Source organism: Contarinia nasturtii, unplaced genomic scaffold, assembly GCF_009176525.2.
Source record: "Contarinia nasturtii isolate CC-2019 unplaced genomic scaffold, AAFC_CNas_1.1 Cnas_scaffold_695, whole genome shotgun sequence".
Taxonomy (NCBI): domain Eukaryota; kingdom Metazoa; phylum Arthropoda; class Insecta; order Diptera; family Cecidomyiidae; genus Contarinia; species Contarinia nasturtii.
This window is the reverse complement of record NW_022198046.1, coordinates 1,822,900-1,841,167: the sequence shown is the minus strand read 5'-3', so window position 1 is coordinate 1,841,167 and position 18,268 is coordinate 1,822,900. Positions and strand designations below refer to the sequence as shown.

The window sequence follows — 18,268 nt, the reverse complement described above, 5'->3', positions numbered from 1 at the left end:
TCTCTACAAACCGCTATTTCTTCATGCACCCAATTTGATTTGATTTCAAATGGACACGAGAACAGAATGGAGACAATCTAATTCACTTATTCATTTGTATTTTGAAATTCCTCTGCATATTGGATTCGATGCTTCTTCCGTCGATGAATGTGCAAAATTTCGAATGAGGAAAGAGCACATAAATAGAAAGACAGGCGAAAGCATAGATTTGACAAAAACCAATGTAAAAAACAAATGCTGCTTGAACCGCAAATTCTTTATGTTCATGAGGTCAAGCATTTGTTTAGTTCGTGTCTCCGTATAAATTTTATGCGCAAAAAGCACCGAACGTTGTGGGATTTTGACACATGAACGAACTTGATCTGATGGCTAACATTTACAGATGGCAATACCATTTGGTAAGTATTTGTGTAGATGTGAATGCATTGGACAGAAGTATGCATGCCAAATTGGTGGCCAGTTGTTCTGTGTGCACTTCATTATGGTGTGTTTTGATGGTTGTGAGCGCCTATTTTCCATTTTAAATTTGATTTGGTTTTTGGCTTTTCAGAATTTCGCATTCGAAATGAAGCGAAATAATAGAGTTATTCCAAATTGGTTTGAAATGAAAATGGAGATGCACAGACGTATATAGCGCAGACCTGAACGCTACGTATACAAATGTTAAAGTTACGTTTGAATTAAGCATTCATCTGCATATGACCATATCATCATGTGCCACAATCATTGTTATCTATCTGTCGTTTATTTTTGTGTGTCAGGTAAGCAATTAAATGTGGCATCCAACGTTGTGTTGACCGTTGCGTTGTTCGTAGTTACACTTCCTCTGTAGTATATAGTATTTGTGATTTAAAGGGATGGAACACAATCAACTTTTGCATTTAAACACTCTATTCTTCTTATTTTGCATTTCGTTTGGAAAATAGAAGCGGTTTTAAGCCAAAAGACAAATACCTTTTACCGGAATCGATAAACTTAACGGTTTACGCATATGTCCAACCACTGTTTATGCAATATGCATATATAATCTCTGAGGTGCTTTCGATTGCGATTCCGTGCTATCACAACCAAGTAGTTTTAATGGAAATACCTTTCATTAGAGCATAAATTCTTTTTAAATTTGCCAACAATTCAATTCAAACATATAACCCATCTTAAGAGTAGAGGTATCTCCAAATTATTCAAATTATTGGTCTTTGTGTGCACCGTGCAGCCGTACACATTACCTTATACTACGGACCAATAGTGAATGCTTCGTTAATTTTAAATGATAATTTGCTTAGTTTGTCAACCGTTTGGCATTTTGCATGCAACAGTTAGCGTGATCAGTCGACCCATTCGTTTTGTTGGTTTTCGAGAGTGATTTTTTTATAACATTAAATTGGAATTTCTTCAAACTAACAGCAAAACATATTGACGCTTCATCTTCTAGATTGTACTTTGAACGTTAGAATGACCGACATTGTAGTTGATTACACCAGCTATATTTTCCAATTCGGTGAATTGACAACAGTTTCTGTTCTTTTTTCGGTTCAACGTTGTGAAAAAGTAATTAAAGTTCTCTGTTGTGCTTTACTTTTTGGTATGTGCGATACAATGTTGCAAGCTTAAATCTACCTGGTTGAAGTATTACATTTTTTTTGGGAAATGATGAATCGTGCTTCTTGTTTGATTTAACGCACTTTTTTTCCTGACTGTGAACATAACAATACTGGCAATGATTCGATTGTGTCTATTTATTGATTCAAAAGGACGTACAGATGTTGACGAATTCAATTTCATTTTAGTTAACGTTAGGTATTTTTTTTACTATGTGTTCGGTCTCTCTTGCCACGCCCCAGAATTGGTTTTAATTCTGGCTAACTTGACAGAAAAATCTACAAACGCACTCTACAAATACATTACTATGTATATTGAGTGGAAGCATACAATCAGTATGCCACACGGAAATGTGTAGCATATTTTATAAAACATGAACTAGATTAAACCAAATAAAAGCATAAATTGTCTTTTGTTTTCTGAACAAAACTTAGTAAATGGAACGTTTTCACTCTTACAACAGCAAAACCTTAATGGAATTTTTCGTTGTCAAATACAACAATCAAAATAAAAAAAAATATGAACAATCAAAATATAAAAAATATCTACCTTAAAATTTCGGCATATTCACTTTGTCCGAAAAATAATAAATAATTTGCTGAAAACTATTTCTCATTTTGTGAGAAAATATGTGTCGATATTACAAGCGCAATTTGCACGTACTAATTTTGTTCCTTGAGATGAATGATATGTGTTCAGATAAAACGTATACCTTTCGCCCAACGGTAAATATCACGCACGCGTTTTTTTCTCATATTTTCTGTCATTCAGAACAAAAATCGAATTACGGTATCACACATTATTCGATCGAATTGCAATAATATGTGTGGTGACAGTTCGGAACGATATTTAGTAAACTTATGAGACAGGTAATTGTATTACATTTCTCTAACTGCGTTGACAGGGTAAATATCGATTTTGTTGATATCACACTTTCCGTTTGTATTTTCAGTGTAATTTGTTCTTGTAAAAGAAAAGTTACGAATGAAAATTTGTTGTTTGCGGTTTGGATGGTACAGAACGCGTTGGCGAAAGTTTTTTATCGCATTTGACGCAGATTTTTATGTGTATACTATACCACTGTATAGGTAGATGGTTCTTTCGAGATTGAAGTTTGTATAGTAAGTTTGCACTCTTTCACATTGTTGAAAGTCTTTATACGGTCTTAAATAACCGATAAATTTGTAATACTTGATACTTCAACAAAGTTTTTGATTTTCTGGTTTCACGGGCAAACATTATTTACTAATAAACATTGCGATTTAGCAAATAGTATGCGCAAAACAAAAATACACTCGAACTTTTCTATGGAGGCGTAGTGCTCTCGGACGAGATATTGAAAACATCACAGTGCTGCAACAAGAGAAATAATAGAATTAGAAGAAAGGAATGAAGAGAAAGAGAATCAGAGTATTCACAATATGATTTAAACGAATAAATGTGAAATTTGTAGAAATCACTATTGTTGCTTTATTTTCAGATTTTTCTGCATCAGTAGACTCAAATATTTGCTTGTTCTTTTCTCCCGTTCCGTTGTTTGTTTGTATTTCATTCAATTCTTTTGCTGCAATCCTTGAATGGGACAGCCGAATGAGAAATATAAAAAAAAACAATGAAATGAAATAACAAGAAAAACCTAACAAAACCAAGTATTATTTAAAATGGACGGCGATGGAGCGCAGATGCAATTTATGTTGAAAACAACAACAACAGCACCGCCAACAAAAAGGAAAAATTAAATTTAACGCTGAAGAGCAGTGATTTCTATCGCTATAATAATGTGCTATTGTACTCAGTGACATCAGCTACATGTGAAAATAAAGCATAGTGTGCCCTCATTATGTTAATAGTTCTGCTGTGGTGCCATTTTTGGACCTTTGGCAAACTCGAATGTAATAAAAATTTGAAATCCACCAAAATATTTTCGAGCTTCAACTGCTTTCAACTATCTGCAGAATAATACTTTATTCTCTATCTCATTCGTTTATTTATTTCGCTTTTAATCGCATGATTCATTCGCCTTGAATGAACATAGTAATTACGGAAATGCAATGCATTTTGCGAGCAATTCTATGCAATGCGATTCACATCTCCGTACATTGTAAACACAAATTATGACATTTTATTAATTTTGTAGAGTTGAGCACAGATACACGCATACACCAGAATCAGAAAATGCCGAACCAACAATAAAACGTTGAAGCTAAATATTCTCGAGATGAATGAGTTTTTGTAATTCTCAAATGCTTGAATGTTTCCGAACCGAAAATGTATGCAATCTCCAATTTCTGTCTATTCATATGGAAACTGTATGTGTGAACAAATACAGTTGAACAATGCGTGTGGAACTAATCAAATTGGAATTTATTCTGTAACGGATGGTTAATTGCGAAACAGGATGATGATTTGATTGTTCGTTATTAGAAAATGTGAATAGCACACATGCAGAGAATAGATGTACCGAATAGTTTCTCCCCGTTTCTTCCAATGATTTTGTACTGTGGCTCGTATTAAAACTATCGTAATTGCTTTAATATTTTCCAACACATTTTATTCATTCCAATAAACTTTGGAATCGGCATTTTGCTCTTCTTGCTTCCACCTTTCATTTTATTCATGAATTCTACGAAAAGTACCTAACAAATTTGTATTCCTCGCGTTGAATGTTCAACAAGCATATTCCCATATCGAATCATAAATGTGGGAAGTGAAAATTTCTCGAAACCAAAGCATATTCTACATTGAAAATAATACGCTCGATTGTTGAAACCCAATCGAATAATTAGGATAGGTGTGTAATGATTAGGTGAAAATAACGAACACAAAATTTGCAGTACTATTAACGCTGCATGCTGTAAACGTATTTTAAAAAAATCTTGTGTTCTTTTGACTGGAATATCTTTACCTTCCATTGCACTTTTCTCTCTGTAAATGTAAACATGTATGCATTAAATACAAAATCGCTTATACATTGTGTTTTAATTACTAAATAAGTCGAATACTTCATATATTTACATATTTATTTGTACAATCTCGAAAAATCAATCGAAACTAACTTAGAATGGAATTTATTATAATTATCTCAAATGTTGTAATTTCAATGAAATGAAACATTTCCTCCTTTGAAGAACAGTTCGATTCCAATATAACGAAATCAGTTTTGATTATAATTGTGATTTCGAAATTCCAATTCATTCGATCCGATCCGATCCGATGACAAATTAAGTGAAAATCAGAATACGTAAATTTTGTTTCGGTTTGCTGTTTGTTTATTTTTTATGGATTACAGCATATGTTATCTCATGAATGAATTTTGTAATTGATTTTGTTACGAGACATATGACAAATCACACATTTTGTAAACTTGATGATTAAACAGTTTTAATGTGTAATGCGGTAATAAATCATGGCTAAAAACTGCTACAACAAATTAATGTTGATCAAAGTTTTCAAGTTGAATTACCAGTCATCGTTTGCAAGCGAAACAGTAAATATTAAATCACATCGATGGACAATATTCGAAAATAGTATATTGCATATTGTTGATGTTATATGTGCTGTCAAAATGCATTTACTTGATAGTCTTGTATGCTTATTCAGTATTCACATTTCGGTATAATCACACATTTAGTTGACAGCAACACTATATCATGTGGACGTCATGTAATTTCACTTCTCACTCTCTTCCTCCGAATATCACCGACTGTCCACTAATTATCCAGCACATCGTAACAATTCGGTGTGCAACGATACAAATTAAATTGGTTTCATGCGTACAAGTATAATTTTGAATGTACATCGTAACAGCAATGAATAACAATTTTGTAGTTGGATTTTATGCTTGAATCGACAACTGAAAACTGATCGATTCGTTCCGATGAACTTTGATTTTATAGCAAAAACAAATATCAGTCATGTAAACGATGTCACTTGCCATTTTCAATTATAATTAAACAATATTATATATCCGATTCAACAATCCAACTAAATAACTGTAAATTGTTAGCCCTGTATTTCTGTGTGGTAAATGTATGCCATTTTAATGTGTTATTATCGTTTTGAATAACTTTATAAATTAATTCATTCAAATAAACATCTAATGAGCTACAAAACTTAACCCATGTAACTCAATTACAACCATCTCTGTCAATCTCTGTTCACCCAATTCAATCTCACATTCAATGCACAGTTCAAAATGAGACAACGAATTGAACCAAATTATAAAAAGACCAGTAAAAAAAACTTTTAAATAACTTTTAATCAGCTTAAAAGTGAAACTTTGCTAATGTTACGGTCTTTAAAAATGAGGGAAATTACTTTGTCCCCGCGATCTCTTCAATTAGTTAATTATTTTAAAAGTTTTTTTTAGAGCTTAACGATATTGCGATAGATATAATCATTTCGTTGGAATTAAATATTACATTTTGCTAGTTCAACCAACGATTAAAACAATTAGTGACCCCAGTGTGTGGCCAAGAAAAGAAAAACGAATGGTTATTTTCTCGGAAATATTGAAACGAAAATATTTTGCTTTTGTGAATGAAATGAAGAGTAACCGATTTGTTGTGACATCATTGGGATACGTTTATTCAGATGCACTTCCACAAAATGATCCAATAAAAACGAGTATAATTTGTTTATTTCCATTTAACAATATTTGCGTGAAACCATTTATTCATTGAGGTACGTGCACAAAGTGCATCATATCCTCTTCAATCTACTGTAGCGTCTACCAAACTTCTCGCATTTTCTCTTCTACCACTGATGTACCGGAAAAAATTGGAAAAATGAGAGGATAAATCCTTAGCACTTAATTTTTCAATCAATAAGAAAATTTGTTTGATTCAATGAGAACAGCAACAATGTTTGAAAAAAAGAACGATGATTTTCGAAAACAAAATCCCATAGACTTTATGTGTTCTTGGAAAACGAAAAATAAGATGAAGAAAAGGGATGAAAGCATTTTTACTCGACTTGTGAATGGTGTCACAAGCGAGAGAGGAACGCATCAGCAATGCAAAATGCTATTTGCACATTGGCATTCAATGCAAACAAGCAAATACATTGAGTAAATACTATGAGCACATCGTTGAACTAACAGCGGTAATGGCATCGTTGGCAGCCGCGACAGCAACGGCAACAAAAATGTCGATTTCATCGATAATATTGAGTTATCGACAGTATCTAACACCTTTAACACAGCACATCGTTTCATTCGTATTCTCGCAATCCAACAATATTGTATTCACAAAATTACAAATGCGTGAATGTGAATTGTGCCTTGGATTCCAATACCAAATGGTCCGGTGCCAAATCCGTTGAATGCAAACAAGTAATTCAAACGAACGAACTGGCGAATGATAAAAAAAAACAAGAATATTCCAACCATTTTGCATATTGGTGTTGGCGTTATTGTTTTCTCTCTCATTTTGCTTCCATTTAGCTGCGGAAAATTCAAAGTCTACGTTTGGCAATCACTTCAATAATAAAAAGCATAATATTCAATTTGGTTCAGTGTTTTGCCAACACAAATCGAAATGAATGTGCTCGAAAAGTACACATAAGTAGGGGATTTGCTATTTGTTTTTCGTCTAGAGCTTAAAATACGTGTTTCTATGCCATGTTTTTAGCTCCGCTTCGGCAGGATGTGTGCTGAAGCTTTCTGTGTCGTCAAATCAAAATGGTTGGTGAAAGATGGCGGAGCATAATATTCACTTTTTTGATTTAGCATATGGGCCAATGAATCTCGCCACATACATCAACCGCAAATCTTTTGCAGACAATTCCACATCAACGGATTTTACATCCATTTGGACTTTTGTCTCTCGACTTCACTTCGCACATTTTCGTTTCGCTTAAAGACTTTAAAGTGATTTTGATCAAAAAGGTCAATATACCCCCTAGAATATTTCAAATATACGTATAAAAGGTAGGATTCGGGGCGAGCTCCACTTTTAAAGTGTCATTTCTTTAATGTTATAAAGCAAAAAGAATTCTGAAAATTTTGTTTTATGACGTTATTCAAAATAATAAAATGTAATTAAACATTACTCGGATGTCACCACAACAGTGATTTTTTATTATAATGCGTTAACATCCCTTTTCATCTCTCTCTTCCCCGTTTACAATGAAACTAATATAATCATTAAATGTTTTATTTTTTTCGTGTATTATGTTTCAACACTAACATATTCGTCAAAATAATATAGAGTTAGATTAATTAATGCTATTTATGCATATATATATATGGAAAAGCCTTTCACTTCACCCACATCACCCTGCACTTGTTGGTTCAAAGCACAAGTTTTTGAAGAAAGATAAAAAAAATTCATTGGCAACGCTAAGTAAACTTAATGTTTGCAGAAATATGTTTCAAGTTAAATTAGAAAATTTTCATTCATGAAAACTAAGTAATTTATATCACAGAATTTTGTACTTTAAAATAACATAAGCTTCGCCATTCTTTTCGTTTTCATTGATGTGAACATTTTACACTGTTCGAATATGTGAAATACCAACAAAAAAATCTTTCTCTATATGGTAGATAGTGAGATGTGCTCTCCTTTGTTCATTGCATGCAACAGAGCTACCAAACCGAAAAATCTTAAGTAATTATGTACACAACTTAATATAATTGTAAAACTTTCTACTGTATGGAAGAAAGATGAATCCCGATTCCGGCTCACTTCCAAGATCATAAATACATACCAAAAGTTTTAAGTGATACAAATCCAGATATTTTGCATTCACATCGTATTTCACATTTTCACATATACATACATCGACTGTATAAAGTGTTTGTGCAAAGAGTCACACACTCACAGCAAGTACAATGGCTTTTGAAACTCAATTAGACTAATAATACCGCACATATTGCATTTCGGCTTGATGTGTTCGTTCTTTCATTTTGCCACACTTTATTTTTGATGAAAAGTTTTGTGTTTGCAAATATGCGTGCAAAATATTTGCCCGTTGAATTAGTGAAATTTGCAATTTGAATTTTCGTAAAATGTTTTCATTTTATGTGTACATATGGTGATGACTTGTCAAAGTTGAGTAGTTGATATTGAGCACCATATGACTCGCACATCAATCGACACAACTTCAAAATCTTTATTTTTATTACACAAAATAATTTGCTAATTTAATGCATACAATATTGTCACATACGTGTATAAATTCATATGAAAATTTCTAAGCATACAACCGTTCGATGTAGTCAGATGAATTTATTTTTTACTGCAAAGAGTACAGCTTAGCTAAGACCAAAAATTGTTCATTTTAGTAATTATAATTATACAATTCACTTAATTCCCTTTTTGATTTCGTTGTTTTGTGTGTTTCCGCTTCAAAAACTGTCTACTTGTAATGATAAAACATTTTGTCATTTTCAGATAAAACCATTCCATTTTTATTCAGTCTTTCATTTTTGTTCATAGTTATTTTTCATTTACCGGATGCGTGCTTACAATTTGGTTCATGGGGTCATTCACGAAATTCTAGTGCATCTAGTTTTTGATAAGATTTCACTAGAAAACTAGAAAATTCTAGTGCGTGAAGTTGGCTCTCAGTAGTTTTTCATATAAATTATATGGCCTTTGGTGTGAAGTTGGCTTCGTTTGTGACGTCATTCTTCACACTAGATTTACTAGTTTTTCTAGTATTCACTAGCGTGATTCGCCCCATGATTTGGTTGCTATCTTTTTCGTTGTATTTTGCTCCTTTCAGTTTTTTTTTTGTTTGATATATGCTGTAAACCATAAAAAACAACCGGTCTTTTGAAATGAGCGATAACAATGTACATAGTTGATAGCACATTTTCTAAGATGATAAGACGTAGTCACAATTTATTTCATTGAAAAGAACAACCATGCACGCAAATTATATGAAAAGCGTACCGATTAAATCTCACAAAATGTCATAACGTATTTTCTTTGTATCGTTATTTTTTATTATTCTCATGTTCGTAAAGAGAAAATGAAAAAAAAATATAAGAGAAAATGCAGAGAAAAGTTTCGTGACGGTGAAGAATTTCAAAAGCGCAAAAAATATTTTGGACAATATCTCAAATGGTTTCCATTGTTTCGGTTGTTTGCTTTTGACAAATTTGTATGGGCGCTGAGTGTGGTGCCTTCTTATTTCAATAGTTTCAACTATTTCTTGTGACACTTTCATTACAGCGTTATCACCCACAAGTTTTATGTTATAACTATTCTCTTTAATTCAGTTGCAGGCAAAGTGTTATAAGTTCGTTTTGAAGAAACATGCTTTATATAATGTGTAAAAACACATTGCAGCAACTTGAATAATCTAATAGTTTATCATAATTATACTTGATTAAAAATTATTTTGTAAAACAATGTACTGATTTTTCGTATAACGTTGAAATTTCAATTGAAAAAAAAAATCACAAAAAAAAATCTTTTGTCATTTCGCATTCCAATAAGTTTTTTTCCGTCTCTTGGAGTTAAATTCTCTTGATATGTTTAGTAATTGAAAATGACATGATGAAAAACAAAAAAGGATGCTGGCAAGGAATGTTTCATTCCCACACTCAGACACGCACGCATAAGCACACCCATCCGATTACATATTCATGGTTCTGCGGTTTTGTGTGCCACGTCATCAATCGTTAGAAAAGCTATTACATATATGAAAACGATGCGCACGAGAAACAATGAAATAAAATGAAAAAGAGAGAGAAAACATACCGGAGCATCCTTTCCGTTTTCGATGTTCGCAACTCTTTTTTTAATACTCTTGTTTTTCATCATCTCATTTATGGTTTTACTGGTAGTACCGGCTACATTATGCGATGCTTAACAATGTGAGTTTCGAACTTCATATTTAAAACGAATTTTGCATTTATTTTTTTATCTACTTTTTGGCTAGCCTCTTCCTTTTCGCTCTGTTTCAGTACGCACATAAATTGTTCAATGCTTACATAACAGACCGACAACGACAACGGGGAGATGGAAACCGATTCGGAAATATCTGTATTGTTTTACACATATATATATTTCAATTCAGTGAAAATAGTTTTATTCGTTTGCAAACATATATATATGTAGTGAGAGAGCTGGAACACATTGTCTAAACCATTTCCCCCTCCTCTCTAAATGGTAACCAAACACACAATTTTTTCTGGCCCGCACTCAGCCCAGACTGTGTTTTAAACCACTATAAATTAAAATAAGCGAATGTTGAAACAATTGATTTATGTGCATTTGGCAATCCGGAAGAATCTTTCGAAAGTTATAGCTGTTGGTTTCAATTCAAAGATTCTTATTCTTCAAAAGCTGCAGATATTGCTATCATTTTTTCTTCAATGCCATTTTACGCGGTTTTTGGGGCAACATTTTGAATTCGAATTCAATCAGCTAGTTGGTATTAACTGCAGGAAATTTATGCGAAAAAATATGAATTTAAGTCTGGAGAATATGATACTATTAATTTAAATACTACGACTGACAAAATTGGCGCTAGAAAAATGTCAAACATTCATGAAATCGCAATCGCAACACTTTACGCACCGAATTCGAAAATTTAAATCCTAATTAAATACTGACATGCTTGTGACCAATATCGAATCTTTTTCATCAAAATAATCAAAATTGATAGGAATTGGAAAAATCTACTGAAATCGAATTTTTCGTTTACTATAAATGAGAATTTGATGTCGATGACATCATACCGAAACAATCAACTGAACTGTAAACAAATTTAACCATGTCTGTGTATTTTATGAGTGAGCCGTCGTATACAACAAAATTTATGGTTGGATGACATTGATGAAGCATTTGTTGTGAAATGTCAACAGTAATGATATTTGTGATGTTCGAAATCAATTTTCCGCTTATTTGCGCATATCCGTGATAAATAAATATCATATAAATTGGGATAATAAATAAATAAATGCGGTTAAATAACGCGCTTTTTCGTTAGATAGACACATTTAACAACATTTCATTCAACTAATTGTATTTATTGCAAAAACCCGAGAGAAAACATTTCAAATGTATGGCCAAACTCAAGTGTTCAAATATCGATTAAATTAATCGCTAATTATTAATAGTTATTTAAATTAGGTAAATTACAAATTCATAACCACTAAATCATCAATTTGATCATCATAATTGGATGAAAATAATATGAAAAAGAAGTATTTTCTGTGCTAAGGTTTGGTAAATGGAAATACTATTCTCATACTCAACATATTTGTGGCATTGCGGTATACCATGGCATATCGATACCCAAAAGGCTCTTTTGACTGTTGACTCAAGAGTAAGAAATTCACATTTTTGGTCACATGAACATTTATGACACACATACATATTGAATCGACTTTTGTGCCCAAAGCGCAATGAAGCCAATTAGTAAACAGCTTAGTGGTTGCCTTGACATATCTGATTCTTGGAGTTTGGAAAATTTAAAATTGCTGGCAGTAATTCCAAAGCAATAAATAATCCATGTTATATAGAATAATAATTATATCTCTCTCTGTGGCATATATGCAAAACAAAATATGCTTCAGAGAATGTTCAATATGTTAAAAAAGCGTATGTAACGCACATAGACATTTCCTTATATGATATATTTCAGTCGTTTTCATTTTATCTCAAATTTGGTCATCCTCTTTTCACTTTGTGCATTGAACCGATATACAAAATCGTTTGACACACATGCCGGAGACAGTCTGACGATTAGATATGGCATTTATTATTACTTTGGATTCACTATATGCGATTATAATATATATTATCAATGCAAATGGTAAAATGACCACATCCTGAACGCATCAGACACAATGTACGATTTACAATTCATAGTTAAACTCGTTTGAATCAAAATAATTTTCAATAAATCGTTGCAACTAATTTTACTTTTCACATTGGAACTCAGCCATATCATTCTGGTTGACTACGTATGACTTATACTTACAAAATACCGGCTACATAAATTAAGTTTATACCCTTGAGATAATTTATAGTCTATTTTAATATGATCGAAAACATATTTTGCTTTTGATTCACTTCATATCCGGCCTTTGCTATTGTATGCCATTTTGCAAATACACGACATCATATAATAAATGACTGTCGATTACGAATGTCATGGTAAATAGATGCTCTATCACAATGGAAGAATTTTTTCAAACATTCATATTGACGTACTGAATTTCAATGGCTAATGTAAGGCACACTTGTACAGAGATTTGAGCTGTAGAACTAATATATTAAAATTTGATATTTATTGAACAAATTTGTCAAAATAAAATAATAATTTTACAAGTTTAATCGGAACTGTAACTCTCAATTTTTACAAATTGAACTATCAAAGTAATTTAACAATTCTTTGTAACTGCCAAATAATATCACTAATAATGTGAGAAATCGTCTAAATTTCTTTGAAATCACTATATAAAATTGGTAAATTTTTCTTCAGTTTCGCGATTGTAAAAAGCAATAAAATTTACTTCAAAGGTAGTGTGCAAGTAAGCAAAAGCAGAGCAAAAAACATTTTATTGGCAATCGTACGGAAAACTGTATAATATTCAGAACTTCAAACCTTCAGGGGTGTTGTAGAAAAATAAAGTTATTCTCCAACACATTTAATATGCAGAACATTTCTACATTATAAATTATTCAATGATACAAAATGAAAGGAATTCATTTTGGTTATCACAAAATATATTCACAACTCTCAAATGCACTCAAAACATTTAAGCGTATGCCTGATAGTTTCAAATGGAGAATTTAATTGCTTTGGCAAAAGTTGCATCATTCGCTTGATGTCTTTTTTTTTGTTTGAAAAAAAAACGAGAACGAAAAACAGATGGAACATACATGACATACGATTTGTTCAATGTTGATACGCAACAAACACCGGCATTTCACTTTATTTTCCATTTCCATTTTTGTTCTGTGAAATGGTACACAATCACACTCTATCTCCCCATACAAATTCTGTGTTTGTCATCGCATTTCACCAAATTGATAAAGTTTTCCATTTCGTTTTAATTGGGAATATTTAACGAAATTGAAAATAATTCGGAATCAATACGTACGTACGAAATATCTATCAAAATTGGAAAGACATAAATCAAAACAAAGTTAGAACAACATATATGGTTCAAAGAATATCCAATTCGGACAAATGTTTTACATAGAAAAATGTAAATTTGTTGGATTTTAGTCAAAAAGCATGTAAAAAATTGAAATGATACATCCCCCACGGGCAAATAGAAATGATATATTTAATGAATATTTAAATATCTTTTAAAAGTTAAATGTTATGCATTATTTATCGATGCTGATATTTTAAACTACACCATACATTTATTTGTAAATACAGATAAAAAATATTGCACCTTCCGTGAGTGAGAAAATGAACTAAACATTATGCTCAAATATTCTGCAGCACAAAATAAACGCAGATAGTCAAATACGACACAAAATGCCAATTTTCACTTTTCATGCTCTGAGTTGAAGGGAGGAGATTTTGTAATGCAAATATCGTCAAAAATTGCTAATCACTTTAACGAAAAATTCTAATTAGCTTTTGATAATGAGAATTTCACGTTGACTAATTTGCTTGGATTTTCTCTATTATTTTCCATGAATTCCGTCAATCAACAATTTTGAGCTACGTTTTTTCTCTTAATATTATGCAGTGTTTTTGATTCCCGTCAAATGCATGAGACAAGCCAATTTTGTTTCAGGCACGCATTAAAAAATTTTTTTTGTGTGTTTTACATTCTGAAAGTAATTGAAAGAACGTAACATTATGAACAATTTCATTTTTTTTGTCGTTGTTCGTTTATTCCGATAGCGAATCAGCTTTTTCCTCGTTTTATGATAGTTTCTAGTAAAAAAAATGTCTGAGTACCGTCACATTCAGTCGTCCTCATCCGTAGAACCGTATCGTTAATACAAAAAATATTGTGTGCATATGCGAAGGAGAAAATGTCTGATAGTGCGTTCGTGTTGTGTGCTCAACTATATGATAAAATGGAAAATACTGATGAACAGCAGAAATTTATCGAAACACATTCAATCCATTTCATAGTAAATAAGCAGTAACATTGTAATAAGGAAGAGACACACGCGTAATGCGATATGATGGAAAATAAAAATAGAGAGAATAAAAAATGTCGATAAGTCCGGAATAAACTGTACTACGTTTTATGGGTAGAGAACCCTTTTGATGGCAAAACAAATATTAGACCAAAAAACAAACTATATTCGATACATCTATTATACATACTATACTGTACATAGCATGCATGAAACTTGACAAGAGTATAATTGGACCATAAGACAAATGTTTCAATTAGTTTGCCTAGTAGTATATTTTTGCGTTATATGTTATGTTTCCCATTTTCTATAACTGAAAATACTTTGCGAGAAAATTTAGCCAATTATTTTCGTAATTTTCTCCAAATAATAATTTAATTTGGCAAATCCATCTCATATACTTTTGAACTGAATGGAAATTTCTTATACCCTTTCAACATATGAATGAATTTTAGTCCTTTTTCTTCGATAAAACGAAATCATCTCAAACAATCGTTTCAAAGTATTTCCGGCGATACCTTTTTTTCTGACAACAAATGGAATCCCAAACTTGGGAATGGGATTGACTTTTTTTTTACAATTCGTTTACATTATTTTTGTGTACTTGTCTTCTTTTATCGTATGGTCTTCTATAATTTAACAAGTAAGCACACAACAGCTACATCTTGCATTCGATATAATATGATTGTCGCTACTTGTTCGTCAATTGTCCTGGCAAGGAAACGGAAATCAGAAAATAAAACGAGTAAAAGTGATTCAAAAATTAGTTTAGCAACAAATGTAAGTGAAATCTCAAGTTGATATAAAATGTGTGTTTAGATGACTATAGGAGGCTACGTAAAACTTCGATACATCGATTGGCTGTAAAACTCAATTCAGATGGTTGACACTTTTGTTCAAAAAGAAAACTTATATGAAGCCAAAACTTTGATCAAATTAGTTTTTGTTTACTTTTTTAAAATTGAAATTGGGCCAAAGCTGTATAATCTATATCAAAACCTTATTGCATATTAATATAATGGCCAGAATTTCGGAGTATCGAAGAAAAGAGTTTTCTATGATGCCGACAAACAAAACTTCTTTTCTAAAACTTGATCCAATTCAATTTTAATAGCAAAATGTGTATCATACCAACATCAGCTGGTACCATGGATCCCTTTCACATCCACACAAAATTTGAATAAATATATATTGACAAATGGTTGGCTCGCATGATGGCGTGCAATCGACTAGAAAGCGAATTAATTTTTTTTATGTTTTATCTAGAATCTCAAATTTCTCCGAAGTTTCATCTATAAGTATTCAAATACATTTAGCAGAAGAGTTGCCATAACAATAACTTTTTTGGTTTATCACACATATTGTGCGCATTAAATTGCACCCTCTAGCAATGATTTGTATCGCTATGCCCGTAAACAGATTACGATAATAAAGTAAATGCTTTATTCTTGAAATTCCTTTTTGGAGTGTTTGCTTTATCTCAAACATTGCACATTTAAAAATAAATAAATGATCTTACTCTTGGAGCATTTCCGCAAAATATTTTCTCGATGAACTTCATCGGAAACTTTTCATTCAATTCACACATGGGAAGTGTAAACTTTTTTATTATTTATTTTTCTTTTGTTTGAGCACAATATTCTAAAAAACAACCCCTGAATACTGAAATATTTCCGAAAAATGAAAATGGAACAAAACTTATTTGAAGAAAAAAAATGTGTTGGAATTACAAAACAATAAAAATTTAAAGTAATTTGAAGTTAAAATCTAGGTTAAAATAATACCAATCCGAGTAAAATTTATATTAGATTATATTTAAGAGCAAGATTGATTGCAATCAAGACAAGAGCACTTTTCGGATTTCCCCTGAAAATAGAGATAAGTATTATCAGAATGGCAAAAAAAGTAGATTGAAAAATTTCTAACATACATCAACAGATTCATTGCAAGGTACTGTAGATTTGTTGAAGGGAATATAATCGTCTATTGTCTCAGTAATATAGTTTATTTGAAATGGTACATATTTATTGCCTGTTGCATTACCTAGGGGAGAATCACAAAAGAAAAGAATAGAATTAATTTAAAATAATCGACAAATAATCGAAATAATCGAAAAAGAATCAATAACAATTATTAAACAATAGAAAGGCAATTTTTAAATGAATTGCCCCTAGCTGATTACCCATGTGTGAAAACCATCTCTCTGGTGTACATTCCGATCCTTTTGCACCACACATCAAATCTAATACACGAATAAAAACTAAATAGCTGACCTGGATTACAAACACAATAAATAGTATTATGATCACACATCAACAGACAAATAAATGTTTGTGAAATCATTACCTGCGAACATGACTGGAATGTTGCATTTAGATAATCATAGCTTATTGAAAAGTCAATGTTAGTTACATAAGGTTTTCCTTGTTCTAAAATACCAAAATTGACATGGAATTGGAAAATAAACACTTTGAACATCATATAATCATAGAAATTACATACCAGAATCATCGGTTTCTATTTTCTGAACTTTTAAAAAGTTTGTTTGATTTGGACTACATGTCATTTCACATATCGGTTGTAAAAAGTTATGAAAACAGGCTGGACACTTGCTCAGTACAAATTCGGCTCTCTCGATATTATCATTCATCACTTCAATCTATGCCAGATTTACAGATATTTAATTTTCACAATAAAAAAAGCTATAATTACCTGATCATTATCACAACACGTGAAAGTATTATTTTCTCCGCTGTCTAAATGTGAGCAGTATTGAGACAATTTTTGACGTCCATCCTCATTTAAAAGTTTTGCTGTTCCATTATAACTGCAGTACTGACTCTTCTCGATGTCTGAAATATCAATATTTTTTTAATTTTATTTTTCTATACATCTTTTTTATCGAAAAGCATACCATTTTCTTCAAAATTTCTACAAACACCATACCATATACATTGACCAGTCTGTGAACGTTTGAAATATAATAAAATTGATAATTTTATTTTTAAACAACTTGAATTACAATAACAAACCTCGCCTTCAGCAAAGACCCAATAATGTAATGAACAAATTATTAATACGAACAACCATTTGTACCGAAAAATACAGTCTAACCCGATCATTATGAAACAAAATTTAAAATGATGTTGCTTGTATAAATCGAAATGTTAACTTTTATATCGCCAAACAAATACTAAGCGTTAACTTAGCTTCAATAGAGTATTAATGTAGCTATTTACAACTATCAAAATTGGAAGGAAGTATTATTGTTTAGAATGAGATAGACAAAATTCCGGTTGTATATTTACCCAGACATAGTATGCGTAAGTAATCATATTATTAGTGACTCAATTCATCCGATTAGTTTATCAGTTACATTTGTGTAGCATTAAAGTGACGAATGAACAGACGACTGAGATATTGAGTTCATATATTTTTGTAAATAGATAATTTTAAATTCATTTTATATCATATTTAAAGGAAGTCATTCTTCAATACTTGCATTCAGAGTTCTCAAAAGTGGATTTTAAATCAAAATAAAAAAATCAAATCATTTCATTTTAAGTAATTATTCAAATCAAATAATTTATTGA

The 18,268-nt window shown here is 31.5% G+C and overlaps 2 protein-coding genes across 4 annotated transcripts in view; one reads left to right on the top strand and one right to left on the bottom strand.

Moving 5' to 3' along the window:
- LOC116340844 (neural-cadherin) overlaps window positions 1–18,268 on the top strand; it is a 156,053-nt gene that overhangs the window by 18,600 nt on the left and 119,185 nt on the right. The gene's annotated exons all lie outside the window — the stretch shown is intronic.
- On the bottom strand, window positions 16,205–17,852 carry LOC116340846 (NPC intracellular cholesterol transporter 1-like). Its single transcript, XM_031767556.1, has 8 exons — window positions 17,708–17,852; window positions 17,590–17,638; window positions 17,388–17,527; window positions 17,178–17,334; window positions 17,022–17,104; window positions 16,858–16,948; window positions 16,606–16,718; window positions 16,205–16,541 (listed from the first exon to the last, which is right to left on the bottom strand). Exons 1-8 carry the CDS (start codon window positions 17,795–17,797, stop codon window positions 16,491–16,493), a joined length of 774 nt encoding a protein of 257 aa, XP_031623416.1. The 5' UTR covers window positions 17,798–17,852; the 3' UTR covers window positions 16,205–16,490.